This window comes from Nicotiana tomentosiformis, chromosome 11 (assembly GCF_000390325.3).
Source record: "Nicotiana tomentosiformis chromosome 11, ASM39032v3, whole genome shotgun sequence".
Classification (NCBI taxonomy): Eukaryota; Viridiplantae; Streptophyta; class Magnoliopsida; order Solanales; family Solanaceae; genus Nicotiana; species Nicotiana tomentosiformis.
Genome location: NC_090822.1, coordinates 64,907,429 through 64,927,227, shown reverse-complemented (window position 1 = coordinate 64,927,227; position 19,799 = coordinate 64,907,429). Strand labels below are relative to the sequence as shown.

The window sequence follows — 19,799 nt, the reverse complement described above, 5'->3', positions numbered from 1 at the left end:
GTATTAGTAAACTTCTGGTTTATTACAACATATGTTTTGACCACAATCATATAATATGAATGACAAATTTGCATATAAGCTCTTCGGGGGCCTTCAATTTATTGTCCACAATCAAATATTATTCAGGCACTACTTGTGTCATGTGTCTTCTAGACAAACAGTTAGCTCTTCAGGAGTTGTTGATACATTTTGTACTATCAAATATTACTCACACACTTCTGGTATCATGAGAGAAAATTTCTTCATAAACAAAATAAATATGATAGTAAACATCATTAAGAAAGCATAACTTTTATTTATATACAATAATTACATAACCATACTATCTACTATAAACAACAAAAATTAAAATATTTATATTTCTACATATTCATCACCGATAAACATGACTTGTTTCTCTTTCCGGGAGTACAAAGTAATCAGCTACATCAAAATGCATGAAGTCTAAATTATCATCAGAAATAAAATTTGCTTCAGTATTTTTCTCTATCTTCTTCAGGGAGGCTTGATATAGCTCAACCAGGTGCTTTGGCGTACGACAGGTACGTGATCAGTGCCCTTTTCCTTCACATCTACAACATGCATTTTGTGCCTTTGCTGCTTGCACCGCTTCATGCTTTTGTTCCTTCCTTTTCCACTGCTGGGGTGAGGAGGGTTCTTTGGTGTATTATTATTACCATGATTAGTGTTTCTTCCCCGACCACGACTATGACCACATCTGGGGCCACATCCTCTTCCACGTTTAGCTTGGTAGAAGTTCGTCTCATTCACTTCAGGAAATGGACAAGAACCCGTAGGTCGGCTTTCATGGTGTTTCATTAATAGCCCATTATGTTGCTCGGCTACAAGAAGATGTAAGATAAGTTTAGAATACTTTTTGAATCCCATCTCTCGATATTGCTGCTGCAGGAGCATATTCGAGGCATGAAAAATGGTGAAAGTTTTTTTTCCAACATATCATGATTAGTAATATTACCACCACATAGTTTCAATTAAAAAATAATTCTGAACATAGCAGAATTATACTCACTGATAGATTTAAAATCTTGTAGCCTTAGATGAGTCCAATCATAACGTGCCTGTGGAAGAACGACCATCTTCGGGTGGTCATATCTATCTTCCAAATTATTCCACAATATGATTGGATCTTTAATAGTGAGATATTTCATTTTCAAGCCTTTATCAAGGTGATGACGTAGGAATATCATTGCTTTTGTACGTCTTGGTTTGATGCTTGATTTTTGTTCTTGATGGTGTATGCTAGACCTATCGCATGAAGATGAATTTCAGCATCAAGCACTCAAAACATGTAGTTTTTGCCCGATATATCCAGGGCTACAAATTCAAGTTTAGAAAGATTTGATATTATTTAGAAAAAAAAAGTTCGTACCTCTGATACTTTCAAAGTATTTGCTCGAGATGGCAGAGTCTCGTGCTGATAACGTATTATAAAATAAAGACTGTAAAGTAAAGACAAGTATAGAGAGAACTGATATATTATTCAAATTTCAAACTTATGTACATAATGAACTGAAATTTACTCTATTTATAGAAGAAAGCAAGCTGCTGTGTAAGATGCTTCTGCAAGCTGCTACTGTACCGGATATAGATAATCTTCTACCGGGGTAATGTTTATCCATAACGGGGTACCGAAAGGATAAGCTCATTATACCAGATATAGATAATCTTCTACCGGAGTAATGTTTATCCATTATGGGGTACCGAAAGGATAAGCTTATTATATCAGATATGGATAATCTTCTATCGGGGTAATGTTTATCTATAACGGGATGCCGAAAGGATAAGCTTTTTCAGGAGACTTATTTCCAATAGAGTACTAAATAAATAAACATGTTTACGTCATAGTATCATATAGATAAGTTTTTCGAGGAAGCTTATTTACAACAAAGTACTAAATCAACATCATAATATAATATATTTATAACATAAGAAACTATTTTGTAATAATTCCCATCTCTCACATAATAGTCTAGAGAGAGATAGAGCAAGAGCAAGAGCAAAAAGCAAAAAGCAAAAAGCAAAAGAAAATGACCTGTGAGTTTATATAGAAAGAAAGCGGCGCGGCGAGGAAAGGAACAGAAAGAGGGAGTTTTTGCAAAGTTGCAGCAGCCATGGGAGCTCTGGCTCCACTTTCTCATTGGATTCCTGAAGATGACCTTTTGCTTAAAAACGCCATTGAGGTACTCAACCATTGCCTAGTCTACGGCTCCATGAATTTCTATGCTCTTTTTTTCTAGCTCCCTTTTATTTTACCAACTCTTTTTACGTTTACAATTTATTTATGCTTCTTGTGTTTTTTTCCCTTCTTTTAAACGGTCCAAATAGATGGATATAGAGTATTCATACAGTGGACGCCAATTAGTTTGTAATTGAACTGTTATAGCTTTAGTCTGTTTTTGTGCTTCTTGTTTTTTTTCTTCTTTCTCTCCATGAATTTATGCCTTTCATATTTTTATTTTTGGTAATGTAAGATGTCCAGTAGAACGGAATGGATACAAATGATTCATATAGTCCATCCCAACTATTTAGCATTGAGGCTGGCAATAGTAATGTGTTTTTAGCTTTTGTTTCTCTGTTTCTGGAGTTTATTCTTGAAAAGTTGTTCTGGGGTTTGCGTCGAGGTTCGGGCGATCTCACCAGCCCTTTTGTTCTGTTCATGCCCTGGTGCGACTTTGTACAGGAAATAAAGCTGATTTTATAATAATAGAGTGGGTAGTATCTTGTAGAACTGAGTTTTGCTGAATGTTTTGGTCTTCAAAGAGAGAGCTCCTCATGTTGTTCTATTGATTTTGTTTCTCTATTAATTTTATTGTGCTGATTTTGCTTTTTAGTTCCAGAAGTCTGGAACTCTTTATTTTTTACCTTGTCTTATCAAAAAGAGATTTTCCATGAAGTATCTGTGCTTCAAGATTCTTTAGTTTCGTGAGAGTTCAAGACTGAGATGGTGACTTTTATGCTGGGATACATATCAGAGTATATGCATGAAAACTTTGTTTATTATGAGTCTGAAGATATGAGATTGCAGTAATCAATTGAACTGGTACTTAGCATGAAGCATTACTTGGCAGTAAAAACTACGGATATAACTTTCTAGTGCCTGGCCTATAGGACTGTTTGGCACATTGTTAAGCCCTTTTCCCCCTTTGATAAGTCAAAAGTTTCATTATTGAACATCAAATTGGTGTCAAAAGTATGTAAAAGTTGTTAATATGAATATCCCCCAAGGGTTAGCTCAATTCGCAAAGGTTGAGGGACTTGTGCCTTAAGTCACAGGTTCGAGCCCTAACTCTGGTATTTAAGTGGAGAAGGGTGTGTGTGTGTGTGTTGGGGGGGGGGGGGGGACATCATCCCCGAGTTTCGAAGACTGGATTGGCCCAAAAGTCGGCTCCAGACTGATTTCTCGATCATTAAAAAAAAGTTGTTAATATGAATTAATCCGAGTACCTTATAAAAAAAACAAAAAACAAAAAGGAGAATCAATCCGAGTCATCTACCAAGTTTGTCAGCTATCTATACAGTAGTATTCTCTCACTGTTTCGAGGGCACTAAAAGATCCTTTGTATTCATTGTTAAGCTGATATGAACATGTTAGTTATCTGGTTGTTACTGCAATGCCAGATAAGTTGCTTTTCCAGGGAATATCCCCCTTCTTTTGGTATACAGGGCCCTTGTAAAGTGCCAGCACTTACTGGGTGGTTACCTTGATGAATAAGATCTTTACTTATCAAGAACCGAAAAAGGAAAAGAAAAAAGATATGCTGCCTTCTCATTGTCTTAGCTTGACGACTCATTGAAAGCTGCCCTAACAGCAAGCTAAATTGTAGCTCTTAAGTTATATCTGACTTAATTTTGTAAGTAGTTTACTACTATGTCTCTTCAATCGGCCATGAGGTATGATAGCTCAATCAAGGATCTTTTGGGTGGTTCTTTGTTATGGGAAGAAATGGGGTTTCCAGGGACCAATCTATGGAGGAATGTATGCTAGGGGAGTGAAGTGATTGGTTTAGTTGTTCTTTTTGGGATGGAAAAAGACACATACTATGTTAATGGACAAGGAAGAAAGGATGTCCAATTTCATGCTGAATATTCCTATTTGGACAAACCTCTGATTGCTTCTCAAATTGTATAAACTAAAAGATATAGAAGATAAGTCTATTCAAATTGCATTATGAAGCCCAGACTAGAAGTGATTAGAAGATAGGAGAGCTTGCCTCCTTGTTTAGTTGATGTATAATTGCGTAATGTGACAAAAGCATGCTTAGAGTTGTTTAACATGTCAATTGAAAAAGTTTGTCTGGAAGATCAGCTTTGGGAATTGGAGGAAGTGGAAATGAGAATCAATGAGATATAAGCTTAAATAAGCATCCAATTTCTTAGTTATAGATGTGCAAGCAATTCCTCTTTTCTAATTCTGTACCAATAATAATTTTTCCTCGAAGCGTAGGAGTAAGTTGGTGGTTCTACTTCCATCATAGGATTGTACTGATAAAAAATTATGAGATAGCTATCCTGCTGTTTTATTTTTTATTGCCCTGGCATCATGATTTCATTTTCCCGTTTTACTCCAGGCTGGTGCTTCTTTGGAATCACTTGCAAAAGGTGCAGTTCAATTTTCCCGGAGATTTACGGTTCAAGAATTGCAAGATCGATGGCATGCTCTCCTTTATGATACAGTTGTTTCCGCTGAAGCATCAGCACTCATGATTGAGTTTGACCACTCTGCATCGACACCGAAATGTAATAGGTTTGAGAATTCCAAGGAAAGTAAAAAATCTGTTTTAATGAAGAGAAAAAGTGAGAGTATCCGCTCATGTTATTATGCTATGCGTAAGAGAATCCGGAATGACCCATTTGACTCGATGGATATGAATTTTCTTGGTGGAGCTGGTAACAATGACGAGCCTCAGTCTGTGGATTGTGTATTTATAGATTCAATAAGAGATACCTTTGGTAATCAACAATTAAATGTTGACGTCATATGCAATGGCATTCTGGAACATGGGCTTGATGATTGCGTCTGTGCTAGTGATGGTGTTACTGCTTCTCCTTGTTTTCCGATTGGACTCCGCAATCATAATGGAGACATTCCTCTTAGCAGCTTTAATGTTCCTGAGGACTTCCATAATGCTGGTGAAGAAAGTGTTGCCCTTACTGAGAATCAAAGCACTGTTGGAGAATTGGGCCAATTGAAGGAATTGCCTGTTTGTGGATTATTTGAAGCTGAGGCTTTAGAACCTAATTTGCCATCTATGGCAGGTCAATGTGATGATAATTTGATAAACTCTTCTGGATTTGAAAGCCAGGTCTTTAACTCACCAGTTCCACATTGTGGTTTGTCATTTGACAACCTTGGTTATTCACCTACTCCACCTGAAATGCCAGATTGGAGTACAATTGGAGATATTTCTATCCCAGCTCTGCCTGATTTCGAGGAAGGACTGAATGTACAGAATACTTTTGTAGTTGCTATTGATGGCAGTACGAATAAAACAGTTGCATCAGGATATGGTGTTGTAAGTTCAAAGTCCAACGTGAGAGACGATATGTCATGTGATGAACTGACAAATTCGGCACCTAGTACTGATGACTACTTAGCAGAGTTGTCAAAATCTTTGCTCAACTTTTCAGATGAGGAAGATCTATTTGGCGCTGATGGAAATGAAACGATCGATAAGTCTTATTTTGATGGCTTGAGCTCACTTCTCTTGGATTGTCCTGCTGGTGGAGGTGACATGCTTGACAAAGGTGTATCAGAGGCTTCAAATGCTCCAGACGAACGGCTTACTATTCTTGATGATGCTTGTCCCAGAGAATTCAGTGACAAATGTGCGTACCAATATGGTGATAAGCCTCTAGCTTCCAGTTCAGAGTTTCAAATGCTATCCTCCGCATTAACCGTCAATCCGGCTTTTCCTGAAATGCGTGGTGGAGTTATTTGTTGCACATTAAGCTCTGAGGACCCAGAAGTTCCTAGCAATGATGATGTTTTTCTTCCTGTTCGGATGCCGTCAACATCATTTCCGTCTATGGCACATTGGAAATATGATGAGACTTATCATCCATTATCCTCGTCTGTCAAAGATTTGTCCATTAATCAAAGGACCAATGATGGACGAGCTGTCTTGAAGAAAAATAACCAAAATAGTCATTCGGAATACAGTACTTCTTATCAGATGATTGAACCGCCATCAAAATCGGAAATGTTCAATAGTGATCACAAAGTTAAGCATGAGTTGCCCAACGATAATAACCAACATGTTCTGCGGAGGAATCTGAACACTTCTGATAGTCCAAGACCAGTCATTTCAGGAAAATTTAGTGCAGTAAATCCCTGCCAAGGAGCTGTTAAAGAAAATATCGCAAAGGATGAACATGGAAAAAGTCTCAGTTGGAATTATGCTGATGCCTCCCAGTGCTTGGAGAAGAAAGCTATTTGCACTAAGGAACACGGCACTACCACCATCTTTCAAAAGAATGAACCTATACTTGCTGAAACTGTCCTCATGAAAACAACAATCCCTGAAGCAAGTCCAAACAATTTTTCATCAGATTCGGAAGAGTTTCTTTATGAGAGTGATGAGGACATACCCTACTTTTCTGATGTTGAAGCTCTGGTGAGATCTTCTTATCTGGTGTATGAATTTCTACTACCATCATAGGTATTTGTTGACCTTAACCATTTTCTTTCATCATCCAACAGATCCTTGATATGGATTTGAGCCCAAATAACCAGGATATATATTCTAGTAAGGGAGGTGGGTTCCAGTTTGATTATATTTATTGAATGATTTACTTTTTTACTTCAATGACTTTCTATGAAGAGCTGATCTAGTCTTGATTATTTTGTTTCTACTGCATCACTTAGTGTATTATGCTTATAGTTACTTTTTCTACTCATTCACTTCCTCCACTTCTTTGGCGGGTTTTTTGCTCTTTTGTAGTTTCTTTATTTGTGATTTTCAACCCTCTGTTGGTGCATACTCTCTTACCGTATATTTTCTGTTTTCTTTCCTTTTGTCCGTCTCTTTATTTTTTCCCCAGTCAGAACGTATCAGGTTGAAGATCCTAGAACGATCATCAGGCTGGAGCAGGCTGATCATGCTTGTGAACGGAGAGATATTGCTGCACATGGAGCATTTGCTGTTTTAGCTGGCCGTCGCTCAAAGCATTTTATTAGAAAATCGGCGGTATGATTGATTTAATGCATTCTAACTCAATTACAGAATACCATACTAGACTATTAATAAATGCTTCCCTATTGATCCTACTTGTCTGAAATGATCATCTAACATATACTATCAGCATAATTCATGTATCTATACTATATTAAAAGCACGAAGGCCCTTAGCGAAATGTCATTCGTCATTGTTACCCCTTAGAAATTGATTTCACACTAGATAAAATAGTCATTTAATTATTTTTCCTAATATTTAGATCTTTGAAATCAACTAAAATTTTAGTTATTAAAATCTTTCCTTATTTGAATTATGGAAAGATTCCTACTATTTAGGACTTCAAAGTCCAACAAAATTTAGCTTATGTAATTACAGTATCTTCGATACTAAATGTTTTATTTGTCAAACAAATTGTTAGTATTAAATAACGTGAATGAAATAGTGGAGGTGCTAATTTCTGGACAGCATAAATCAATCGCTAATTGAGGTCAAAATAAGTAAAATACAAAAATATAATTTAGATAGTTAAATGTCACGGTATCAATTAATGATGAATAATTTGTTCAATAGTCAATTTCACATTTCTATATTATATGTGAACTACCTTTCACTTAATAATATTTTTTTGTTCATCTTTTTATATCTATATCTATATCTATAACTATATTATTATAATATTAAAAGCACGAAGGCCCTTAGCGAAATGTCGTTCGCCTTTTTTACCCTTTAAAAATAAATTTCACATTAGACAAAACCGTAATTTGATAATTTTTCCTAAAATTTAGGAGTTAGAAAACAACTAAAATTTTAAGCATTAAATCTTTCTTTATTTGAATTATGCAGAAAGTTCTAAAATTTATGACCTTAAAATTTGTTAAAGATTTCAAGTTACGTGTATCCTTTCCTTAGTTGAACCCTTCCACGTTAAAGTTTTTAGTATTATAACTTTAGAATTAACTTATTTCATTTATTAAAAGATGAAATTATTTGAATTAGCAGGAAATCAATAAATAGATGAAATTAGTTAGGAATTACGGGCCCGGGAAAGAATAGAAAGCACACGGACATATTATAGAGTAAGATAATACGAGAAGGAACATACGATAACAGTTCATTTTGGAACAAAGTCTATTTCACGGTTCAACGTTCACTTTAATTATAAATTGAATACTTAACACAATCATGTCGAACAAATTATTTTCCCATTCAAAAGGAAGTTTTTGTTCATTGGTTTTTGTAAGGCATTATTTTAAAACTACATTGAATAATTAGAACAAATAAAAATATTTAAGAATATAAAAGAGAAAAAATTGTTGGCAAGAGTCAATAAAAATAAAGATTCAAAAGAAAAATGTCAAATCAATTTTTTTATTCTTTGAGAGTAGAATGCTTAGTAGAAAAAATTATAATTGAAGTTAAATTTTTTTTTTGTGATGAGCTAATATTTAAAATTCGAATAATGAAAAAAAGTTATTACATTTAATGTTGAGGAAAAAATAATCAAGTGCTTAAATTAAGTTACCTTTAATGTTGAAAAGAAATAACTAAATCTTTACATTAACTAATTAGCAACAAAATTAAATTTAGTTCTTTTTCAAATTCATCACATGAGTAAAATTATTTTTCAATTAACTAAACTCTTAGCATCTAAGAACTTTTGTGGTGCAAGATTTTTTTCTTTTCTGAGATCAAATATATTATTTAATACTCTATTCATTCCAAAAAGAATAACACTAAATCTTTTTAGTTCGTTTAAAAAATTAATAATACTTTTAAATTTAAAAATAAATAAACATGAATATTTTATTTTATCCTCAATGACTAACTTTTATAGCCACTCAAATATTATGGTATGTGGAAGATCACAAGTTTTAAAAGTTTTCCTTTCCTGCTTTCTTAAATTCTGTATCCAGTTAAACTAAATTAAAGCAGATGGATAATATTAATCTAATTCTTTAAAGCTTTGTTTTCATTGATATGGTTACACGCGCAAAGCGCGCACTCTAAGACTAGTAGTTTTAAAAAGCGAGAGCATGAGGCAAGATGTTTTATCTAATACGGGGTGGGGTGGAAGCTTCGAGACGTGGGGCGTAAGTCCCGGTGAAGTTTTAAATTTTTTATTTTTATAAATTAATTATGTATTAAATGTATCTTTTTCAAAAAATAATATATTAGGTGTACAAAAAATAATTACGACATATAAAAATTGTCACAATTCCCAAACCACAACAATAATTACTCACTTCAAACTACATTAATTATACTTTTTACAAATGGCGGTTTAATATTCCAAGAAAAGGCTTTTTCTTTTTTTGCTATTCCGTTTTATTATTCCAAGTCCCCACATAGCCCTATAGCCATTGAACAAAGCAACTAATTAAGTTTTGCATGTTCCCCTGTGTACTCTGTGACGTTCCTCCCATTTCGAATGATTGAGCATGTGCATTATTCTCAGTTCTCTATTTTGTTCATCTCAACAATTCAAGACTACAATCACAATGAACACTGATGCTAGATTTATTTGAGCAAACCCACCATCAGCTATTAGAACGCAAGTCAAGTAACTCAAAACCAGGCAGATCCAATGAAAAGCGGTTGACTACACTTCCTCCTCTTCCGATTCACTGGGAACCGTCACAACTGATGTTCTCTGAAGAAGCCGCAACACCACTGTCCTTTGTTAAAGACTTCTTTTCTTTAGCACCCGGTAAATCATTAAAGGTAAGTTGCAATTGTAGGAATTGCACCCGGTAGCCAGTTTTCACCCTGCTATTTAAGCTATATCCAGTTTTTCAAATTATTTAACTTGTAGTCAGTCGGCAAACTTCATACAAAGACATCCTACTCCTACTCTTCCTCCCTCCTCCTCCTCCTTCTTAGGGAAGTAAAACTATATAGTTTTTTTTGTTGGGCAACACTTAAAAGGTTGTTTATGGACTCTCTATATACAAGGGATTAGAAGAATATGCTCTTTGGCTTTACTGGGTCTCAGTAAAGTTTGCAGGCAATGAGTACATCGTATGGGTGTTTAACGGGCGGGCTGGGACAGGCTGGACACAAAAAAAATCAGCCCGTCCGTTTAACGTTGCGGGCTGTTAGCGGGCTGAGTTAGCGGACTGTACTTTTTCGGGTTTTTTTTTGTCCGTCCGGGTTCGGGCTTAGCGGGCTGTTAGTGGGCTGTTAGCGGGCCGTGGAATTTTTTATTTTTTTTAAAAGTAAATTTTGTTTTTCTTATTCAATGTTATTGATACTTAAGTGTTTGAAAATTTTTAAGGCTTAGAATTAAACTTTGAAGTTTAAAGTTTTAAATTTAAAATTTGAATTTTATAATTTTAAAATTGAAATTTAAAAGTAAGTAGCTACAAAAAATTATTTAATAAGACCAATTGGCAATATGTAAGGATCAAGCTCCGAAGACTTTCATTTGATATTTTTATTGAATAATATATAATACTTCAAATTAAGTTGCAAGTTCTTTTTTGATTTTGTTATTTTTGAACTTGCAAATTAAAAGTTTACAACAATTATAAAAAAAAGAAAGAAATAGTACATCACATGCTTTGCATCATTTTTGTAAGTTCATCCATGTCAACATGAGGTTCTTGGTTTCCGGCATTGGTTGAATCAGCACCATAAACCATTATATCTCCAATTTCTTGGTCCTCCGCTTCATCTATCTCGTCACGCCCTTGATTTCGTCGTTATGATTTTATCCAATCTTTGAAGCACACTAGAATTTCTAAAGCGTTGCTACCCAAAGAATGACGGGTATCTCCTAGTTGCTGCCTTGCTTGGCTAAATGCGCTCTCTGATGCGACTGTTGAAATCGGCACATTTAGCACGTCTCGAGTCATGGCCGAAAGAACAGGAAATTTATTTGAGTTGCTCCTCCACCAACCCAGTGGTAGAAATTCCTTTGTGCGGGGCTCTGCTGACTTTTGCAAGTAGAATTGAAGTCCATCAATATTCCTGCTACTGGTTTGTTGATGCTCCCCTAGTGTAGACCAAATCAAATAATCTTCAACACCATCATTATCATCCAAAGCACTGGTCCCAGATGTTGAAACTGAACTTGAAGGAATATTTGCATCTACAGCAGAAGAAGCATCAACAATATTAGCATAATAATTATATAATGTTTCTAAATGTTTGTGTAGATCAGAAATACAAGTGTCAATATCAGGAGTTTCAGTTGGTCCATTAAAAAAAAAAAATCGTTAAAAAACGGGCTGAACCGGGCTGTAGCCCGTTAACAACCCGTTAACGGGCTTAGCGGGTTCCGGTGCACCGGTATCAAAAAACTGTTCGTTTGAAACCTGCTCCCCGCCCAACCCGTCCCAGCCCGTCCCCCACGCTACATTATCGGGCTGAACCGGGTCAGCCCGGCCCGATTAACAGGTATAGTACATAGTGAAGAACAGTTTATTCTTCGCCTGAAAAGAAAACCTTGTCGTGGAGCTGCTACTATTGTTATAAATGCTGTTGTCAAAAGCATGGTAGGGGTGAAGTATTGCTGAACTTGCTGCATTGGCTGATGGTACAATCTATGTATACTGCCTGACCTTTGTGGTCTCTGAGATGCTTTGCTTTTGGCGATAAATTACTAACTCTCTTTGAATAGACTCAGATGCTCTATGGGTAATTCAAGCAACTGTTGCGAAGGAAAGATACCTTAGATGTGCTAAACCACACACTTAGTGAAGGATGCACACAGTGATCAACAAATGTCTTAGCCTAGAACTCAGAAATAACTGAGGAATAAGAGAATCAAGGTATTTAAGAATGTCTTTAGAGAGAGAAAGCTGAGAAAAGTTTTGGTGCATAAACTGAGAAACATATGAACGAAATTACTGTCACCAAATTAACCAATTGATTAGAATTACTAACAAAGGACTTTAGCTTACCATCACAACCAAAACAATTAAGTATCCACTGAAGGGAGTTACAGAAAATAGAAAAAGAGTATATCTTTCATCTAAAATTTGGGTATGAAGTTAGGCATAAATGTCTGAAATTCAGACAAATGTTTGAAGTTTGGCTTTGGCAAGTCAAACTTCAATCGTGCATGTTTGAAGGTCTGACAAAAATGACTGAAGTTTGCTTGCAGCCTTGCACAAGCAATATGCCAAGCTTCAGACAAATTTGTAACTTTAGACACGGATTTTGCAGCTTCAGTCATGTAAGGGGAGCCTTGGCGTAATGGTAAAGTTGCTGCAATGTGACCAGGAGGTCACGGGTTCGAGCCGTGGAAACAACTTCTTGCTGAAATGCAGGGTAAGACGCGTACAATAGACCCTTGTGGTACGGTCCTTCCCCGGACCCCGCGCATAGCGGGAGCTTAGTGCACCGGGCCTGCCCTTTAGTCATGTATATATGAAGTTGATTCTGAAGTAGCCAAATTTACAAAATATTTATGAACTTCGGCTATGCCTTAAATAGAGGTCCCAAAATCGGCTATTTGTGCACTTGCCCCGTTGCAATTTGGGGGAAAATATGTTTTGATTTATAAAAAAATGATGAGGGCTAGTGCAAAGTTTCTTATCAAGCTTTTAGGGCACCCCCCTCGCCCGTGAGGCACAAGTATGCCTGTGCGCACTTTTGAAGGATTGAATGATATGTCGAAGACAGCTCGGATAGACAATAGGATAAAGGGCTTGAGCTGAAATCTAAGGCAAGTTGTCACCTGGAGATTTCCCATTTACAATATGCAGATGACACCCTTGTGTTCTGTGAAGCTGATAAAGAATACCTAAAAATATTGAGGGTCACTTTATCATGTTTGAAGCCATTTCTGGGGAATAAAAGTTTTGTTTATCCGGTTAATGAGGTGAATGAGCTTCAAAACTTGGCTGGAATTGTTGGAGGTAAAATTGTGAACTTACATACAATGTATTTGAGGATGTCTTTGGGGCCAAAAACAAGTCAAGGATATGGAATGGGGTCTTAGAGAAATATGAGAAGAAGCTAGCAAATTCCCACATATACGATGTCTCTATTCGCAATACCACTGAATGTGGTGAATAGAATAGATACTTTGAAAAGAAATTTCTTATGGGAAGTAAACAGTAACAAGAAGAAAATTCACAATTAACAAAAAGGGAGGGAGATTGGGAATCAAGAACTTGACGATCCAGAATCAAAGCTTGTTGATAAAGTAGTTATGGAAATTTACTTCAGAAGAACAATCTTTATGGAAGGAGGTAGTCCGCGAAAAATATGACATGGAAGGAAAATGGATAACCAAGCCTGTGAGAAATCCATATGGGTCAGTTTGTGGAAGTATATTAGAAACTTTTGGCCTAAGCTCATGAATAAGTCAAACTTCAGAGTAGGAAATGGTATTAGAATATCCTTCTGGGAGGATAATTGGTTAGGTCAAGGATCGTTGAAACAACTCTTTCCTGATATTTTCTTTTACTGGACCAACAACAGGAAGCAACAGTAGGAGAGGTTTGGACAAACCAAAGTTGGATTCTGACCTTCAGAAGATTACTAAATGATTGGGAGATTGACAAACTTACAGAATTCTACAAGATCTTGAAACAATTCAAAGGGACCTCTACTGCTGAAAATTTGTGACATGGCAACGAAACAACAAATGGAAGTTCTTAGTTAAAGCAACATATAAGAGTTTAGCATCTCAAACAATCAGGTTGGCTGCTGGCCATGGAATTTGATTTGGAAGGTTAAAATTCCTTATAAAGTGGCCTGCTTAAGGACAATTTGATCAATAGAGGATACCAACTATGATCTAGATGTTACTTATGTGGAGAGGAGGCAGAGACAATCAATCATCTCTTTTTGCACCGTAAGGTGACTTTTCGATTATGGAGGATATTCGTCAATTTGAGGGGAATATTGTGGGTTATGTCAAGAAGAATTCCTGAAGTTCTAACATGCTGGAACTGAGAAGGCAACCTTTCCGGTCATAAAGAGATGAAAGATTGTTCCAACTTGCATCTGGGAAACAATTTGGGAAGAAACAAACCAAATATGCTTTCAAGATAAATACAGTAACACTGAGAAGATGAAAATGAAATGTTTAGTTCTTTTTTATTTTGGTGTAAAGGAGAATATTTAGAAATCATGTATCTATTTTTGATATCTTGGAATCCTTATGAGAAGACAAAGGATTAGGAGTGTTTCTCTCCTGTAGGCCTCCTTGTAATTATGGGTGACTCCACAGTTGTAGTTTTTTTATTTATATACAAATATGTTACTTTTTCAAAAAAAAAGTTGGGAAAATGCCTGACTGAGATGGTGAAGGTATGGTGGGGAATTAGCCTTATCATAAAAAACCACAGAGAGCTACATTGTGCATGGCTTTTGAATGATTTTCTTAAATCTAGGAATGTTCATTTTGCCCAGTAGACTTCCTCTTCTCTCTGCTTAATAATCACGCCTGGCTCATTTTCACTTGGAGCAGAGTCAATAAGGGTTGTCACATCTTGTCTTTGGATTATATGGAAACCCAATCAGTGAGAGGAAATAACAAGCTATATTTGCTGTTGCAAGATGTCCATACTCGAAGAATGTTTTACTCCCATTTTAATGTTGCAATTATTACTGCTAGGTCATAGGTAAAAGGGGAAAGCTGGAAATACTGAATTAGTGATTTAAAAGATTAAGAGTATCGATGATGTTGCTGAAAGTGTTGAATCAGCTATTACAGCCTAGCTTTTCAATAAAAGTTCCATTTTCCCCTTGCATTCCCTTGAAGATTCAAAGTTTTTACAAAAAAATTGGTCATCCATTTATGGGTTCAGGTGCTACTGGGAAGAGCATCTGCAGATGTTAAAGTTGACATCGACTTGGGCAGAGAAAGTCGCCATCATAAAATTTCTAGACGACAGGTATGTTCAGCTTGGACTCTAGCTGTATTAATCATAATGAGCTCTTTTAGTTATTCAATTGATTCCATAACTTTAAGTTAGTTCATCTGTTTTTCTAGCAAATAAAGTAATAGATGATGGAACAATTGACCGACTGTGATTATGTAATTTACATTTATGTTTCTTAACTAACATTTGCTCCATTTTTCCTGGTTTGCTCACTATCTTCTGTAATTAAACCTTTTTTGCTAATGTTAACCTTCAACAAATTTGTATTTGTAAATCTCAATGCTGACTGCAGTATACTTTGCTGTTCCTTTACTCATACTAGTCACTTGGTACATGTGTTTCACATATTGTAACATAGAGCTTAATAACATATATAAAATGTTAGTGCCTTTGCATATCCTAAGATCTTTTGGAGAATAATGCTAGTAGTAGTACTTTTTGACCAACTTCAGAATTTGAATTCGAACAATATATAACGAACAAGTAGAAAACTAACCTCTTCTAGACGGGCAATCACATGATTGTACTACTACATGTCAACCCTTTACATTGATTGCATAAGAAGTAACAACACTATTTGACCTTAGCAATCTATTGTAACATAAGTGATTTAATTGTTTTTTAAACAAAAGTGATTTAATTACCATGTTCTTGCTTCCCCCGTTTCTTTAATTATGGTAAGTTATTTAAAAAAAAATAAATTGCATATGAATGTAGTCTGAAAGGATTCCTGGATGTATAGACATGTATAACATCGTTTGCAATTTAGTGGGCTGAGACTATCATACTAATGAAGAGCATAACGACATGATAACCCATATTTGCTCTTCTTGAATTGGGAGTCGGGATGAAGCCATTGCACTTTTTTAGGGAAAAAGATAAGCATGTGGGTCTTATCTTAAGTGGAAGTCTCCTTATAGAAGATGAATTCAATAGTTCAATTCGAAATCCTAAAAAATAGGCAAAGTTTTAAAATTAAAAACTTGAAAAATTGAAATTCTTCCTGTTGTCACCATATAATGAAATAATAAATTTTTGTATTAACTAAAAAGGTCAAATAATGAGTATAAGGAAATATAGCTTGGAAAATTGTTATAAAAATTTTTGAAAACTTAAAAAGGAGATCCACTTCATTCCTAATGTCACCAGAGAAGGAAATAATGAAGTTTTATATTAATTAAAAAGGCTTTGAGAGTGTATTTACAGATTTCCTTAAGAAATAGTGAATCTTTTTATTAATTAAAAAGTTACTGTTTTCCCTAACGTGTTAAAACTCTTGAAAAATTGAAATAAAAACTTGGGAATGAGATTCACTGCTTTCATAATATCATATACAAGGAAATGATAAAGTTTTATATTAATTAGAATTGATCAAATAATTAATACAACGAAATAATGAAGTTTTTTTTTCTACATTTAATTTTAATCACAATTTTATCCCGCATTGAATGCCCTTATGAAGAATGAAATGGTCCAATATTTCATGTTAGAATTTTGTGCTTTTATGATAGTATAGATAGAAAGGTAAATATTTAAGGTTCAATGGATGTTTGACATGCACACAGGGGCGGCTCAACGGTATCCGGGGCCTAAAGCCAAACTTCAACAAGGGGCTCTAAGTTTTTTCTCATTTAAAAACTCATTTAATAAAATTTTATTTTGAAGTTAATTTTTCTAACTTTTTGAGATGTAAAATTTTTAATAATTTATTTATAATCGATTTCTTAACTAGGATTATATATATTTCTACTTTCTAGGATTATTATTCAATTCTTTTAGGATTTCCTAATTTTCTAAAAGATCTTTGTTAAACTCTCACCAACTTCTTCTTCTTCTTGGATTTCATTTTCTTCTACCTCAATTATATTAGTGACTTGTTTATCTACCATAAATTCTTCCTATTTCTTGGGATTGTATTAAAGTTTCAATTCTTCTCTCCTTTTTTGGTATTTTTAATATGCGGATTCATATTTTCTTGTTGACATATTAAAATTCTAATAAATTTAAAAAGATAATACATATACTTACAAACAAAAGATATAAAAAATAAATAAATTTTAGATGCAAAGTAATAAGAAAAGTATAGAACAATTGAACCTGGTTTAACAAATAGTCATGGATAACTTGATATTATTTTTGCTGTTTCAATATTTTTGGTGCAATTCCAAGAAAGCTTGACGAAAAAAGAGTTCGCAATTGCTTTCAACTATCATGTTTGACAGAATATTTTATGAGACAGTGGACTTATAAGTTTGGAAAGGAATATAAAAGATTAAGTAAAAACCAGTTTGAAGAGAAAGTAATAAAAGTAACGTGGGCCATGTGATAATAATGATAGTATATAAAGGAGGCAAGACATATATTCACACGTAAGTAACTATTCTTATTACCAAATTATCTCTATTGGTCTCATAGTTCCCTTATTTATGAAAAATATACTTTTTTTTTAAATACTAAATATTTTTTTAAAAATTCATCAAATACAGATACAACTATTTAATACAGTATCAGAAAATTTTGGGGCCCCCCTAGATGTGGGGCCTCAAGCAGTTGCTTGAGTGGCTTTACCATTGAGCCGCCCTGCATGCACATACTTCCAGATGCCCTCATGTTTTCTTCTGGTTACTTTTTTTTTTGGGTTCCATTTGGTGCCTTAAAGTTGGAAGCATGAATCGTTTATTTAGGTTGGTCAAGTCATTTCATATTTTTAATCCTAGAAACAATTTGCATCCTTGTATGCCTGCAAGCGTGCTGTACAATTATGTGTCCATGGAGTGACATATTCATGTAACTTGCTTATATAGGCAACTATAAAGATGGACATGGGTGGACTATTCCATTTGCGGAATGTTGGAAAATATTCAATTCATGTGAACGGCAAAGAAGTACATCCTAAACAGAGTCTAACCCTCACTTCTGGTTCCTTCATTGAGGTATGCTTCTTATTTGATGACAACTGAAGCTAGCTCTGAGTCGTCTACCTCTTGCGTCTATTTTCTGAGCAAATTGTATATTATTCCTGTCATCGCTGAGTTAACTACCATATTAGCTTGTTCTTTAACTTAGCTGATCATGTGACCTTAGTTAATTTCCATTTTTTGCGACTCTCATTTCCAGTTTGGGACTAAAAGGTAATGACTGAATTATCTAAACCCAAGCGTAGGTAATCATTTTTTCCTGATCTAAGTATCCCAAGCTTAGGTAGTCATCTGATGGTTATTATTGCAACCTGGATGATCGATGTAGAACCGTTTGTCACCCTTATCCTTTTCTTGTTTCTAGGAATTATGGGTGAGGCCTCCGTAAAATAGAGTTTATGAGTTGACATTTGAGCTGTTTGAGCTTTGCTATTTCAAGTGAAACTTACTCGTCGGTTTTTTTTCCCACCTCAATGAATTTTTATGTTGAATTTGTTGGCACAGTTGGTGGCTAAAATTGTGGTTATGATTTTGAACAATCTGCTAAATCATCTGTCGCTCTCAAGTCATAGGCAAATAGTTGCCAGATAACATTCAAAATTCTATTCAGCATAAAATTTGTGGTGTAAGTTCATTTTCTGTCCTTAATTCTAGAGCTTCAGTTTTGTTTTACGAGATGTAGTTTTCTTTGGTTGTGATTAGAACTTCAGGTAAAACCATAATAGATTAATCATTTATTGAATATAGACCTTATACTTTGGGCAATGAACCACTGCAGCTTGAGTGACAGAAAGGTTTGAAAATTTGGCTCATCAGTACCTAATGCATATATATATATTTTTGTGTGTGTGTGTATGTGTGTGTGTGTACATGCAGAGTGAGCATGATAGTTTATAAACTCGTGTGTTGTATAGATAGTCTCTGGTTCATACAAATGACTTTCTGAAATTCCAAATTCTGATACTCCATATTTTTATTTGGTTTGCACATTATTTGTAAACTTATAATAATGCATATATTGAAGTGCACAATATTTTTTATAACAAGATATATTTTGTGAGAACAGCTACGTACATATAGAGACAAATGGAAGGGGGTATTTTTCTTTTGTTAGGTAATGAGTAGAGCGAAATGTGAAAGCTATAGTATACTATAGTTGGACACGTAACAGTAGTCCACTCAAATTGCCTAACAAGGCCTGTGCTTATTCTGTTGGTTTCGGCAAGCCATTGCTGGCCCTTGGTTTTTTTTTGGGGGGGGGGGGGGGGGGGGAGTGGAGGGGAAGAAACAAGCCGTGCTTTGCACAATGTATGATTGTAGAAAATTTTCCTGTCCAAGTTATGCGACAATGGTTGCTTTTCGTATTTAATGTCGTCTTTTGAGCTTATTTGAATGAACAAGCTGAAAACACAATACACAACTATAAGCTTTGACAAAATTGCATTATACATGCTGAGTAATTTTCTCTTTTAGTTTTCCTGTAATGTCCATCAGGATATGTACAGTGTTTTAATCTGATCGAGGAAATTGCAGGTAAGGGATCTTACATTTTCATTTGAGATTAATCAAAGTGAAGTAAAGCGGTATATAGACATCTTGAAGGAAAGTCAAAGTCAGGATATCAAAGCTTGAACAATTCTCGATGAGTCTAAGGAAGTGCTGTCTTTTATCGTTGCACTTTCTGGATAATTTGTAACATATGCGTTCCGTTCTGTTTTCTTTCATTTTATTTTTCCAGTTCAACCCCCGAATTGTAAAGATGATCGTCTATTCACTGTATGGATGTCTGAGAATTTTGAGAGTTCCCAGTATTTATAGGATAGAGTGAATGCAGTTTTACTTGA

The 19,799-nt window shown here is 35.0% G+C and overlaps 1 protein-coding gene across 1 annotated transcript; it reads left to right on the top strand.

Moving 5' to 3' along the window:
- The first annotated feature begins 2,016 nt into the window (after positions 1 to 2,016).
- On the top strand, positions 2,017 to 19,799 carry LOC104094718 (uncharacterized). Its single transcript, XM_009600696.4, has 7 exons — positions 2,017 to 2,201; positions 4,590 to 6,635; positions 6,722 to 6,776; positions 7,063 to 7,208; positions 14,963 to 15,049; positions 17,842 to 17,970; positions 19,489 to 19,799. Exons 1-7 carry the CDS (start codon positions 2,133 to 2,135, stop codon positions 19,585 to 19,587), a joined length of 2,631 nt encoding a protein of 876 aa, XP_009598991.1. The 5' UTR covers positions 2,017 to 2,132; the 3' UTR covers positions 19,588 to 19,799.